This window comes from Anomaloglossus baeobatrachus, chromosome 4 (assembly GCF_048569485.1).
Source record: "Anomaloglossus baeobatrachus isolate aAnoBae1 chromosome 4, aAnoBae1.hap1, whole genome shotgun sequence".
In the NCBI taxonomy this organism is placed as follows: Eukaryota; Metazoa; Chordata; class Amphibia; order Anura; family Aromobatidae; genus Anomaloglossus; species Anomaloglossus baeobatrachus.
In genome coordinates, this window is record NC_134356.1 from 618,927,527 (window position 1) to 618,942,532 (window position 15,006).

General features: G+C 47.9%; 1 protein-coding gene across 1 annotated transcript; it reads right to left on the bottom strand.

Annotated features, from left to right (window-relative positions):
- Nucleotides 1-1,670: 1,670 nt before the first annotated feature.
- On the bottom strand, nucleotides 1,671-14,419 carry TMED4 (transmembrane p24 trafficking protein 4). The gene is made up of 5 exons (XM_075346264.1): nucleotides 14,184-14,419; nucleotides 10,744-10,844; nucleotides 9,467-9,592; nucleotides 6,911-7,057; nucleotides 1,671-5,319 (listed from the first exon to the last, which is right to left on the bottom strand). The coding sequence occupies exons 1-5, from the start codon at nucleotides 14,344-14,346 to the stop codon at nucleotides 5,170-5,172; spliced, it is 687 nt and encodes a 228-aa protein (XP_075202379.1). The 5' UTR covers nucleotides 14,347-14,419; the 3' UTR covers nucleotides 1,671-5,169.
- Nucleotides 14,420-15,006: the final 587 nt, after the last annotated feature.

A 15,006-nucleotide genomic window follows, 5' to 3' on the forward strand; every position in this document is an offset into this window, starting at 1 on the left:
CGAATGGGTGTCTCCGTTCTTTGGTACTGTCGCCTCCTGACCTCCTTCTTCTGAAGGCGGGGTGCATGAGACATCCTACCTCATCCACGCTAGCCAGCGTTGAGGTCCTGAGCAGATATATAAGAGCCCACTGGTGTTGGCCGCAGCTTATAGTCGCCAAATCTGGTGATAGGTTCCCTTTAAAGCAGCACTCTATCATTTTATTTTTTGTTTTCATCAGTACTAGTGTGTTGCTTTAAATCAAAGTCACTGGCCACCGTTTTATACTTGCCCTCTGTCGTCTATCTTCTACAGCCATCGTTCCCATCAGTCTTCTGCAGTTTGTGAACTGCCAGCAGCTCCAGTGTTGCATGGAGCTCACAACTCAATACAAGCCTATGAGAGCCTCATTCTGGCTCTCATAGACTTGTTTTGGGAGCTTATGACCTAACCTGACTTCTGACCCAGTCAGACGTTTCAGTCACAAGACTGCAGCAGGGGACCAGAGCAACAATAAAAGGTGATTGTAAGACATGGGGTAGAGACTCAGCATTAGACCAGTGCTGTCAGTCAGTACGGGGGCCTTTACAGCCACCGCTCTCCATACAGTGAGCGCCACCCATGACTAAAATCTTAACGCTGCCGGGAGGAATAAAGTTCTTTTCCTCCTGGCAGCGGGGTTCAATTTGCAGGAGCCAGGCAGGTTCTAAACACGCTTATCCTGCAGATTAACCCAATATCTGCCATGTCATAGTGTTTCTTTTATGTGACAGGTTCCTTTTGAAGGGTGGTCAGATGTGAAGCATTCAGCACTCTGTTTCTCTCCGCTCCATAGACCAGTGTTCCTCAAAGCCAAAAAAACAACTGATCATTTTCGGGATTGCCGTAGTATTGCACAGGACATGGAATTATCAACAATAAGCCACATGCACACATTGTTTGGTGCTTTTACCTCAGTATTTGGTGATTTTTTTTTTTTTACCTCAGTATTTGAGGGGTTTTTTACCTCAGAATTTGTAGCCAAAACCAGTAGTGGGTGATAAATACAGAAGTGGTGGCCATGTCTCATACTTTTCCTCTGATTGTCCCACTCATGGTTCTTCTTACAAATACTGAGGTAAAAAAACCTCACCAAATCCTGAACGTGTCCTAACTGATGAATTCCTGAATCCATGATCTGTTGGTGGGCATGGAGTTGAGGAACACGACCTTTGTGGGGTACGCGCCCTTTTTGCCCATCCTAGATTCGGTTCCTGTTAGGATCTCTGGTGTCAGGTCAGCCCTTCGGTAGGGCAGTTGTCCTCCAACACAACGGTCAAGAGGTGGAATCAGTCCACAAATGTATGGGCTTTGTAAGATCTCAGTTGACGTGTGTGTGAGGGGTGTTCACTCCCACTCAAAAAAATCCCAGTGGAAATAGGGATGTGGGAATAACACCTGCGATGCTGATAGAGCCAGGGACGGCCACGATTTCCCAAATTGTCACCCAACAATGTGAACCCAGCTTCCCGGGGTCACTATCTCTACACAGGAACGGTCCGGCATCTCTCATAGGGGCAGTGTGTAACACTCGTTGCATAGGGAGAAGGGCGCACACCAGCCATCTCCATTCTGGAGACCCTCATGCTCATTACAGACAGGGATTCAGACTCCAAACATCACTGATGGACAGCAGACATAACGACCCCATGGACATGGAAATATTCTCTTTTATTACAATTCAATAGTCACAGAAAGACAGACATTCTTCCCCCCAGTAATAAAATATATCAGACACATTATTTTGGAGGCCATGATGACAAGGACAAGTATGGGGACGACGTGTAGGGACACCCCAAGTGTTGTGTGGTACAAATCAGTGTGGTCAAACAGTGTGACTGCGGGGAGACTGTACCGGGTTGTGTCCACAGGCGGCAGGAGGGTGGTAGAAATTTCTGCTAAAGAAAAGCCATCGCAGACATGAGTGAGGCTTCCTGTAGGACATACATTGAGATTTACAAACCCCTTATAGATGTAAAAAATATTCTTCACTGTGTATCAAAGGGTCAATCGCACCATTCTCCCAGATATTTATTCTTCCAGTACCATTAAAGGGAATCTGTCACCAGGGTTTTGCTTCCCTAAAGTAAGCATTATATAGAGGCAGAGACCCTGATTCCAGTGATGTGTCACTTACTGGGCTGCTTGCTGTAGTTTTAAGAAAATCACTGTTTTATCAGTAGATAAGATTAGAGTACTAGTCAACCTGCTGCCATGTAGTCCTCCATATTCATGAGCCCTGTATAACCCCACACCCACCACTGATTGGCAGCTTTGTGCCTATGCAGTGTGTAGAAAGAAGGATGCCAATCAGTGGCTCTTCCCTTGGGGGCACAATCCTGACAAGTAACGTAATCTGACAAGTCTATGTGCAGTACAACTACCCCCAACTTGAATTAAAAGTAAAGTCACCTGTCCCATTCACACAATTCCAGCTATTGCTCTGCCCCCCTCCCCCAATAACAGAAAATAACTATGGTGTCCGTCCAATATAAATGTATTGCTTTATCAAATCTGGCATAGTAGACTATGGTATTTGGTAGACACCAATGATCAATCCTGACATATACATCAGACAGGTTACCGAAGCCGAAAATTCAGGTTTTTCACATATTACTAGTATATGGTACATGAGCAGTCGGCAAAAGCTCAATACTACTAACTGCTGGGGGCGCAAAAGTATTATAGGGACGTTTGTAGTACAGGGCGGGGGGGGAAGTGGGGTGGTCCTGTTCCATTAACAATCAAGACGTGTTCTTCCCAATATGTAATGGACGAGGAACACAAGTGGCTACTTCATACACAAGTTTACTGAGGACTGCAGACATGGGAGTATACTTCACACACTGAGCGTATTGAGGGGACTGCAGACACAGGAGCATACCTTGTACGCTAAAAGTACTGAAGACTGCAGACACAGGAGCATACTTCATACACTGAGCGTATTGAAGACTGCAGACTCGGGAGCATACTTCATACACTGAGCGTATTGAGGGGACTGCAGACACAGGAGCATACCTTGTACGCTAAAAGTACTGAAGACTGCAGACATAGGAGCATACTTCAGTATGCTGAGTGTCCAAAATATGCTCCCATGTCTGCAGTTGTCAGTATGCTCGGGGTACGAAAACTGCAGACATGGGAGCATACTTCGTACACTGAGCGTATTGAAGACTGCAGACATGGGAGCATACTTAGTACGCTCAGTGTACGAATGACTGCAAATATGGGAGCATACTTCAGTATGCTCAGCGTACAAGGTATGCTCCCATGTCTGCAGTCTTCAGTACACTCAGTGTACAAAGTATATTCCTGTTTCTGCAGTTTTCGGCACTGAGCGTACTGAAGGCTGTAGACACAGGAGTATACTTCGTACACTGAACTTACTGAAGACTGCAGACGTGGTAGCATAATGAGAACTGCAGACACAGGAGCATACTTCATACACTGAGCGTACTGAAGGCTGCAGACGCAGGAGCATACTTCCTACACTGAGCGTACTGAAGACTGCAGACGCAGGAGCATACTTCATTCACTGAGCGTACTGAAGACTGCAGACTCAGGAGCATACTTCATTCACTGAGCGTACTGAAGACTGCAGACACAGGAGCATACTTCATTCACTGAGCGTACTGAAGGCTGCAGACACAGGAGCATACTTGATACACTGAGCGTACTGAAGGCTGCAGACGCAGGAGCATACTTCATACACTGAGCGTATTGAAGACTGCAGACACAGGAGCATACTTCATACACTGAGCGTATTGAAGACTGCAGACACAGGAGCATACTTCATACACTGAGCGTACTAAGTTGCATTATCCACGGCCAACAATTTAGTAGACGAGTGTAGAAATAATAAACTTGCCCCTGATTGTCCGCTCTTTGGTGCCCATAGACTGTAACAAGTCTGTAAATCTCTAAATGCATAAATTGCCAATCACTCTCAGTAATAGGATTTCTCATCTAGTTTCTCTCACACTTTTCTTTACACCAGTTTTGATAAATCTCCTTGCAATCTTTAAAGATCAAATTCCCCCTTAAAACCCTGTTTCTTCCCTCTACTCTATCCAAAAGTGACCACAAAAAAAACCCAAAACAAAAATGCCCATCAATATCGACACACAGCAAATCAGCCAAGCCAAGCAAAGCCTGCCCCTAAAGGCCCTGTCACACACAGAGATAAATCTGCGGCAGATCTGTGGTTGCAGTGAAATTGTGGACAATCAGTGCCAGGTTTGTGGCTGTGTACAAATGGAACAATATGTCCATGATTTCACTGCAACCACAGATCTGCCAAACATTTATCTCTGTGTGTGACGGGGCCTTTAATCTCTGAATAACTGGGCCGATCTATCATATAGGAATCTAGGAAAGCCGAGCGACCACTACGGAGGATACGGGGCTGGCAGCCATACTGGGGATTGCCCAGCGTTCCATACATAGATAGAGCTACTTAGTGTTTTTTTAAAATCCTTGAGAGAAGACGACGCGTACTTACCTGAGGGAGTTTGTTTTTAGAAGGAAATATTCTTTAAAAAGATCTTGTCCAGCCAAGAAAACATTAACAGCTCAGAATTGGTGAAAACAAATAACGGGAAACCCAAACGCTCGCGCTTCGCTCTGATCCTGACACTTCCCGCGGTCCCGATCTCATAAGCAGCGGTGACGCGGAGATCGGGAAGCATCAGATCCAGAAGACAAGAAAGATGTTCTCATTTTAACCCCTTCTGAAATAAATGTTTCCTGGGTGGACAACCCCTTTAATCACTATTTAGATAAATAAGTACCTCTGTGGAAACAAATGAATGCAACAATTAGAACCTCATCATCATTATGTGGCTCCAGTCACTTACTGCACGAGCCGATAACATTTCACTTTTATTTGTTAGAAAGGATCCTGCCCTGTATAGTGACGTCGCCAGATCGCCGGAGGGGAGCAATGGACACCTATAAATATAAAGGACAGCGAGCAGGACCGGAGCGACTGGAGCTTTCCACCCACCGGTCTTCATTTAGTTTAGGACTTTTTAGGTATATACATGTAATATCTGCTCGTATTGAGCGGACGGGGATAATGGGAAAACCATTCCTTTTTGTCCACATGTGGCGGGTACATAGTATGCAGAGTTGGGCATGGAGGTAGACACTTCACACTAGTTTCTTGGCCTCGAAAAAGCTCTTAAGGTGTCTCATTTGCCAGATGCCAGTGAGAATAAGAATCAGAGTCTGGGCAATGGACCACCACAGGACGCGCTGGTTTGTGCTCTCGCTGGTCAGACGGAATCGCTCCTCACGGTACTGCAACAAAAAGAAAGGAGTCAGTGGATTTTATTTATACATGTGTGTAATATGTATAATATATATATATATATATATATATATATATATATATATATATATATATATATATATATATATATATATATATATATATATATATATATATATATATATATATATATATATATATATATATATATATATATATATATATATATACACACAGCACAGACTAAAAGTTTGGACACACCTCATTCAAAGAGTTATCTTTATTTTCATGACTCTGATTGTATTTTAGATTCACATTGAAGGCATCAAAACTATGAATCAACACATGTGGAATGAAATACTTAACAGAAAAGTGTGAAACAATTGAAAATATGTCTTATATTCACATGAGGACCGCCCCAGGAAAGGAAGACCAAGAGTCACCTCTGCTGCAGAGGATAAGTTTATCTGGGTCACCAGCCTCAGAAATCGCAGGTTAACAGCAGCTTAGATTAGAGACCAGGTCAATGCCACACAGAGTTCTAGCAGCAGACACATCTCTAGAACAACTGTTAAGAGGAGACTTTGTGCAGTAGGTCTTCATGGTAAAATAGCTGCTAGGAAACCACTGCTAAGGAAAGGCAACAAGCAGAAGAGACTTGTTTGGGCTAAAGAACACAAGGAATGGACATTAGACCAGTGGAAATCTGTGGTTTGGTCTGATGAGTCCAAATTTGAGATCTTTGGATCCAACCACCGTGTCTTTGTGCGATGCAGAAAAGGTGAACGGATGGACTCTACATGGCTGGTTCCCACTGTGAAGCATGGAGGAGGAGGTGTGATAGTGTGGGGGTGCTTTGCTGGTGACACTGTTGGGGATTTATTCAAAATTGAAGGCATAGAGAACCAGCATGGCTACCACAGCATCTTGCAGCGGCGTGCTATTCCATCCGGTTTGCGTTTACTTGGACGATCATTTATTTTTCAACAGAACAATGACCCCAAACACACCTCCAGGCTGTGTAAGGGGTATATGCCTAAGAAGGGGAGTGATGGGGTGCTACACCAGATGACCTGGTCTCCACAATCACCAGACCTGAACCCAATTGAGATGGTTTGGGGTGAGCTGGACCGGAGAGGGAAGGCAAAAGGGCCAACAAATGCTAAGCATCTCTGGGAACTCCTTCAAGACTGTTGGAAGACCATTTCCGGTGACTACCTCTTGAAGCTCATCAAGAGAATGCCAAGAGTGTGCAAAGCAGTAATCAAAGCAAAAGGTGGCTACTTTGAAGAACCTAGAATATAAGACATATTTTCAGTTGTTTCACACTTTTTTAAGTGTTTAATTCCACATGTGTTAATTCATAGTTTTGATGCCTTCAATGTGAATCTACAATTTTCAGAGTCATGGAAATAAAGAAAACTCTTTGAATGAGGAGGTGTTTCCAAACTCTTGGTCTGCACTAATTGTGTGTGTGTGTGTGTGTATATATATATATATATATATATTATTATTATATCTCTCTAACACACACACATATATATTTACATTTGTGTTTCATATATACATGCATATGTGTTGTTTCAATCATTTTCTAAAAATAAAGGGTCCCCATCTTACCCTCTGATAGTTCTGCTCCTTTTGGATTTGCTCCACCTGATCCAGGAGTTGTCTGACGCGGAGCTGTAGTTCTGTCAGTTTGTCCTTTGCTGCGATCTCTGGGTAATTATTTGTGTGTTCTCCTATCTGGATGTCCAAATGAACTCTCTGGAACAGAATCCAAGATCTGGTGTCATGCCGAAGAATTGAAGGGTTAATCCCAAAATCATATTATGGGCTCAGTTTTTTGTACATGCAGAATTAAAGGGAATTTGTTACCAGGTTTTTGCTCCCCCATCTGAGAGCAGCATAATGTAGAGACAGAGACCCTGATTCCAGTGATGTGTCACTTACCGAGCTGTTTGCTGTCATTTTGATAAAAATCAATGTTTTCTCTGCTGCAGATCTAGCAGTTATACAGGGCTCATGAATATGCGGGACTACCTGCAGCACGCCAAGTAGTCCTGTAATGATAATCTACTGCTCATTAAACAGTGATTTTATCCAAACTACACTAAGCAGCTCAGTAAGTGACACCACTGTAATCAGGCTCTCTGCCCCTACATTATGCTGCTCTCAGATTAGGAGTAGAGATGAGTGGACCCATGGAAGGAAGAGGGTGGTTGGAGGTTTTCCTTTTTTTTGGTGCACACTACATCTGATCACGCTGTTATTACCCCAGTGCAAAACACTGAAACACTCCAATAGGCTCGCACTGGGCTGAGCACTGAGGTGTTGCTCACTGCTCGGATAATACTTGAGAGTGTAGGTACTGTCCCAATTATGTACACCTTGTCTTTGTTGGATGGCTTTATACTTTATTGATCCAAATTTGTGTTTACTAAGTCCCCCATGTTTATTTATATGCACTATGCTTTTAATTAGTTACAGCAGAGTACAGTTTTTTTCATTTTATAAGATGCACCCCAAATTTAGAGATAAAAAAAAGGTAAAAAAAATAAAAATGGGGTCCACCTTATAATCCGGTGTTCTTACTGGAGGGGGGCAGCAGTGGTGGTAAAGCGGGGTCACAGGAGGCAGAAGTTGTGCTGCCAGCCGCGGCGACTGTGTTGGCAGCGGCGGTCAGTAGCAGCGGCAGAGGGAGAGTGGTGGAGCAGGCCGCTGCAGTGAGTGTCCCAGTCTGTCCACGGTCTCAGTTTGAATGATGGCGCCTGGAGCGGCGCATGTGCAGATGGAGCTCTCATCCAAGGGTTATATCTGCACACGCACTGACTCCCGGCGCCATCATTTGAAACTGGGACACTGCAGTCCACACAGCCACCAGCGCAGAGTGGCAGCCAGCAGGCCACCCGCACGCAAGCACAGAGAGGCAGCCAGCACCGACAGGCACCCGGCCGTCCACACGCAGCCGCAGGCACCCGGCCGTCCACACGCAGCCGCAGGCACCCGGCCGTCCACACGCAGCCGCAGGCACCCGGCCGTCCACACGCAGCCGCAGGCACCCGGCCGTCCACACGCAGCCGCAGGCACCCGGCCGTCCACACGCAGCCGCAGGCACCCGGCCGTCCACACGCAGCCGCAGGCACCCGGCCGTCCACACGCAGCCGCAGGCACCCGGCCGTCCACACGCAGCCGCAGGCACCCGGCCGTCCACACGCAGCCGCAGGCACCCGGCCGTCCACACGCAGCCGCAGGCACCCGGCCGTCCACACGCAGCCGCAGGCACCCGGCCGTCCACACGCAGCCGCAGGCACCCGGCCGTCCACACGCAGCCGCAGGCACCCGGCCGTCCACACGCAGCCGCAGGCACCCGGCCGTCCACACGCAGCCGCAGGCACCCGGCCGCCCACACGCAGCCGCAGGCACCCAGCCGCCCACACGCAGCCGCAGGCACCCGGCCGCCCACACGCAGCCGCAGGCACCCGGCCGCCCACACGCAGCCGCAGGCACCCGGCCGTCCACACGCAGCCGCAGGCACCCGGCCGTCCACACGCAGCCGCAGGCACCCGGCCGTCCACACAGACAGCCCTCCCCCCGGTAAGCTATATTTGGATTTTAAGACACACCCCTCATTTTCCTCTCAAATTTTTGGGAGGAAAAGTGCGTCTTATAATCTGAAAAATCCGGTATATATTTTTCATATTTACATGAAGAATCCGCCGGCAGGAGCGGCCTGTGACAGGTGGAGCCTAGGAGAGATCGTCACAGAACAGCACAGGCAAAATATAAGAAATCTGAGCTAAACCCCTTAACTTTGGGAACTTTCCTTTCACCAGTCTGTAATTGATTTTATGGTGCAGTATTTTTTTATGTTTGATATGCAAATATTTTGTGCTACGTTTTCTCGCAGATGATGTAGGGTTTTTGCTAGGTTAGCCCAAGTCAATGCAATCAGATGTGATCTATGGTAAAAGGAAGCTGCAGCACCCCCTCAGGTGAATAGAAGAATTGCACGCGGTCTGTTACAGTTATAAGTGGTGTAGATCCTCCAGAGACAGAGCGATGCATTACTACGGGAAGACTGAAGGCCGCACCACTATGGCTGCTCTCAATACTATGTGGCGCCAACTGCACAAAAATAAAGACAGTAAAATTGGAATTATTATCATTATATACCAGTTTCCCTCCAGCAAAGAGAGCCATTCGAGTGGAGTTGGAGTGCAGGCAGATCTGGTGTTCCCCGGGGGTGTGAGAGGTGAAGGTAAAGCGGCCCTCTGACCCGTACTGTCTGGAGAGGATGACCTGCAAAACACAAAAGGAGTAAATCAGTTTCATAGTAAATGGTTAATATGAACATATAAATATATATAATGCAACACAGTTACTTGGAGATGGATGGGATACATAAAGCTTCATCCCCAGACTGACAACCCCAACACTGCTGCCACAGCCGAGGTGCCGCCATGCTATAGCCCTAGGGTCACACAGACCGGAGCACAGCCGAGGTGCCGCTGTGCTATAGCCCTAGGGTCACACAGACCAGAGCACGGCCGAGGTGCCGCTGTGCTATATCCCTAGAGTCACACAGACCGGAACACAGACGAGGTGCCGCTGTGTTATATCCCTAGAGTCACACAGACCGGAGCACAGCCGAGGTGCCGCTGTGTTATAGCCCTAGAGTCACACAGACCGGAGCACAGCCGAGGTGCCGCTGTGCTATATCCCTAGAGTCACACAGACCGGAACACAGACGAGGTGCCGCTGTGTTATATCCCTAGAGTCACACAGACCGGAGCACGGCCGAGGTGCCGCTGTATTATAGCCCTAGAGTCACACAGCCCGGAGCACAGCCGAGGTGCCGCTGTGTTATAGCCCTAGAGTCACACAGCCCGGAGCACGGCCGAGGTTCCGCTGTGTTATAGCCCTAGAGTCACACAGCCCGGAGCACGGCCGAGGTGCCGCTGTGTTATAGCCCTAGAGTCACACAGCCCGGAGCACGGCCGAGGTGCCGCTGTGTTATAGCCCTAAAGTCACACAGACCGGAGCACAGCCGAGGTGCCGCTGTGTTATATCCCTAGAGTCACACAGACCGGAGCACAGCCGAGGTGCCGCTGTGGTATAGCCCAGTCCTGACAGTCAAAGTGGCTGTCAAATAAGACATGAGTGTCAACAACAATAAGCACCTTGCGGTAAGGGTCTAATAATACAGCTGAAAGCTCAGACTTTGTGTTTTTCCTTTTTCTTGCGCAGTCAGCCTGCATAAGAGCCCAGCATTAGGCTAAAATTACTATTATACGGCCGCCGCTCCCAGCTCCACTGACCCCAACTAACAGCCTGATGTATATACATATGGGGTTGAGCGGAGGGTTGCAAATCAAGCAGGAACCATATAATACAAATGACTTTATAGGGGGGGTTGAAGATATAAGATGCAGAGGACAGCCTCTTATTACCTTGCCGTCAGGGTCTTTCACCTCCACATGCATGCCCAGACCTGGCGTAGACGGCAGGAAGGTCTCGGCCTGTTTGTCCCATAGCTGAGTCTTGTAATTTCCTGTAATTAAATAGAATGTGACTGATGACTCCGGCTCCTCTCACCTTCATCAGCGTCTAGACTGCACATTTTTGCCTTGATAACTGAAAAACTACATTACTGAAACCATTACACCATTACCGAGCCCGGAGGATGGACGCGCACTGGGCATGGTTCGGAGTCTTCACCACTTCCGGTCACGCGCACTGTACCTCACTGACGCCGGGACGTGAACACTCTGGATCAGTTTAGTGGGCATCACTGGAAGCCTCGGGTACTCCAGATCATGTGCAGAGCTCATCCATCCTCCGCCGGACGCCATGAAAATTGAGGTATGTGCGGCGTTGCAGCATATTCATTAGCATATTAGTACGCCCATAGGCGTGTGCTAGCATTCTATGTGGGCTGACTAGCCAAGGAGAGAAACACCCTTGGGACTAGTCCTCATGCTCATTAGCATATCATAAAGGATCTTTAGAAATATTTTCTCTAAAAATCTCTTTATCTATGCTAGTGTATACAGGGACGGTTAAGGGGGCTTTACACGCTACGACATCGCTAATGCGAACTCGTTGGGGTCACAGAATTGGTGACGCACATCCGGCCGCATTAGCGATGCCGTTGCGTGTGACACCGATGAGCGATTTTGCATCGTTATCACTCATCGGTGACATGGGGGTCCATTCTCAAAAATAGTTACTGCAGCAGTAACGAGATTGTTCCTCGTTGCTGCGGCAGCACACATCGCTCCGTGTGACACCGCAGGAACGAGGAACCTCTCCTTACCTGCCTCCCGGCCGCTATGCGGAAGGAAGGAGGTGGGCGGGATGTTACGTCCCGCTCATCTCCGCCCCTCCGCTGCTATTGGGCGGCGGTTCAGTGACGCAGCTGTGACGCTGAACGAACCGCCCCCTTAGAAAGGAGGCGGTTCGCCGGTCACAGCGACGTCGCCGGGCAGGTAAGTATGTGTGACGGGTCTGGGCGATGTTGTGCGCCACGGGCAGCGATTTGCCTGTGTCGCACAACAGATGGGGGCGGGTACCCACAATGGCGATATCGGTACCGATATAGCAGCGTGTAAAGTAGCCTTTAGGCAGGAATTAGCAATATGCACACAGAACTGCTCAAGGTCCTGGCTGCATATTGCACCTGACGGGTTCACTTTATATATATAATAAAAAAAAAAAAAAAAATCACATCCTTTCTCTCCAGCTAAAAATATAGAAATATTACAAAATACATATTTGGTATAGCTTTAAGTGTTAAAGTTGGGTTGAACAATTAAATTGTTAAGTTCATACATCAAAGAAAAAACAAAACACCAAAATCAGTGTTCACCCCCGCAGCTGCCAAAAAATGTATTACGAAGGTAAAATGTCTCCACCTGCGGCATCACTGAGCCAGCGCACCAGGGAGAACGCGACGCCGCACACAGCGCCATGCACGGGAAGATCATGGGACACAAAACACTAAAGGTGCCGTCACACATAGCGAGATCGCAGCTGAGGCACGGTTTCTGTGAGGCAGTAGCGATCCCGTTAGCGATCTTGTTATGTGTGACACCTACCAGCGATCAGGCCCCTGCTGTGAGGTCTCCGGTCGTTGCAGAATGGTCCAGGCCATTTTCTTCAAAGGCGATGTCCTGCTGGGCAGGACCCATCGCTGTGTGTGACGCTGTGTGACAGGGTCACAGTGACTGCTGAGATCGTTATACAGGTCGCTGCTGCGACCAGTATTGTTCCTGCATCGCTGGTAAGATCTGACTGTGACATCTCACCTGCGACCTCCCAGCGACTTACCTGCGATCCCTATCAGGTCGCATCATTTCCGGGATCGCTGGTAAGTCGTTGTGTGTGACTGGGCCTTTAGTCTCTGTTTTCCAGATCTTGAATATTTCAGTAATGTAGTAACAATCATACGTATCCAAGTGTGGAATCACCATAGATAATACTGACCTGGAGAGTCTGTGACCGGGGCAATATTATTTACTGCACAATGAACACTGGAAACAATGGTGGATAGAGAGAGATTGATAGATATGGGGGGGTTTGTTTTTGTTTTTATTTTACCGCACTTGAGGATTCTTTTTCCCATACACTGTAAGGTAACATGGGGTCCTCATACGGCTATAGTGACAGAGAAATAAAATAAATGATGGATCTTTGAAAAAGGGGAGGCAAAATGAACATACAAACTGAAGGGGTTAACGCTAAAAAATTCCTGTCAACACATCTCTACTAACAGGCAGAAAAACTGAAACCTCTGTACTTAAAGGGGTATCCTCATCTCCAAGATCCTCTCCCAATATGTAGTAGGTCTAATAATAATAACAATAATAATATTATTATTAACAAATACCTCCAATTAGAAATGTAGTATAGTTCTCCTGATTAGCCATGTCTCTTACCTCATGTGCAGGGCATTGCAGCCTAGGTATCTATGGTTACAATCACTAGGAACTGTCACTATATGCGTGGGCATAACTATTGATACTTTTGACTCTTTTTGCATCAGGCTCAATCCGGCTCAAAAACCTATGCAACGGATGCGGCGAAAAACCCCCCCAGATCCGTTGCATAAGTTTTTCCATGCGGCCCGTCCGTTTTTTGATGGATCTGGTTTGATACTGAGCATGCGCAGTTCAAAAAAACCGCATCCGGTTGCCGGATGCGTTTTTTGCCACAGGGCGCCGCAGCGGGCGTCCATAGGCTTGCATTGTAAATCGCGGCGCGCGGAGATCTTTTGCCACAGACAAATTCCATCCGGCCGCCGCAGCGGGTAAATATGCCGCATCTGGCAAAAAACGGACGCAACGCAAGGCCATGCGGCACAATATGGCGCTAATGCAAGTCTATGAGGAAAAAACGCATCCGGCGGCAAAAAAAAAACAAAAAACGGGTGCGTTTTTTCTGCAAAGCGCCGAATTGTAAAAAACTGATGTGTGAAAGCAGCTTAAGCTGCACATGGGGTAAGAGACATGGCTATATCAGGAGCACTATACTACATTCCTAATTGGAGGCATTTGCTATTATTATTACACCTACTACATATTGAAATAAGTTCTTGGGGATGGGAATACCCCTTTAAGTGTATCTTGCTCTCTGTTATCTGCCATCCTGTAGAGGGCGGAGACTGTTGACCTCACAATACCCCGCACACTTCTGGTAGACGCCGCAGAATTTCGGTTACTGTTCCTTTAACTGTAAACAAGTTTTAACCCGTTTCCATAGGAGCGGAACTTGTTACAGCCGTTGATACATGAGTATTAAACCGTTGCCCCGGTAACGTTGAAGGCACCTGTCAGCGCTTTTAACCCTCTCTCAACCAGGGCTGGGCACAGGCTGCACCTGCCGCTCTCACCTATCACCATGGTCTCATCCGGGATCTCCTCAATGAAGCACCGCTTCTCCGTCTCCCCGATGTGAAAGTAGAGGCCCCGGGACAGGCCGAGGAGCAGCAGCAGCACAAACAGCGGGAGCAGACTGGGTCTGAGGGTCCCACAACCCGGGGCGAGGGGAGACATGACTGACAGTAGTGATAGTACAGAGGCGTGCGCTCACACAAGCCTCCTGCGGGTCACGCCTCCATCCGGGAAGCATCCTCGACTACTGATTGGCTGTATGCTGTCCAGGGGCGGAGCTTAGCAAAACTCAAAGCGAGGCTTGGTCCCGGAAAATGGCAACGTCACCACTGGCTGGAGTGGAACGTCACCTTAGAGCCTCCATCTTCACCCGGCTGAGTGACGTCACCAGTCACTGCTTCTTGCATTTTTTCTGCATTGTACTTGTTCACAATAGATATATATATATATATACACATACTGAGGTTCTGATGCCGAGATGGTCAGAATGGGAACAAAACATGACTGTACTGTTAATTCTGCAAACTGCCCCATGCATAGAAGGGGGCTGGCTGGGTCATCACGGATGCTGGTCTGAGGGAGGGGGCTGGCTGGGTCACTGTAAATGCAGGGCTGGAGGAGCTGGTTGGGTCAGTGCAGTGCTTGAAGGGGGCTGGCTGGGTCACTGCGAACACAGGGCTGGAGGAGGAGCTGGCTGGGTCACTGTAAATGCAGGGCTGGAGGAGCTGGCTGGGTCACTGTAAATGCAGGGCTGGAGGAGCTGGCTGGGTCACTGTAAATGCAGGGCTGGAGGAGCTGGTTGGGTCAGTGCAGTGCTTGAAG

Excerpts from the sequence above, each read along its gene's own strand:
- TMED4 (XM_075346264.1), bottom strand. The coding sequence starts at position 14,346 with ATGTCTCCCCTCGCCCCGGGTTGTGGGACCCTCAGACCCAGTCTGCTC. Across the intron at positions 10,845-14,183 it reads GGATGAGACCATGGTGATAG|GAAATTACAAGACTCAGCTA; the intron begins GTGAGAGCGGCA and ends ATTTAATTACAG. Across the intron at positions 5,320-6,910 it reads AGGAGCAGAACTATCAGAGG|TACCGTGAGGAGCGATTCCG; the intron begins GTAAGATGGGGA and ends TTTTTGTTGCAG.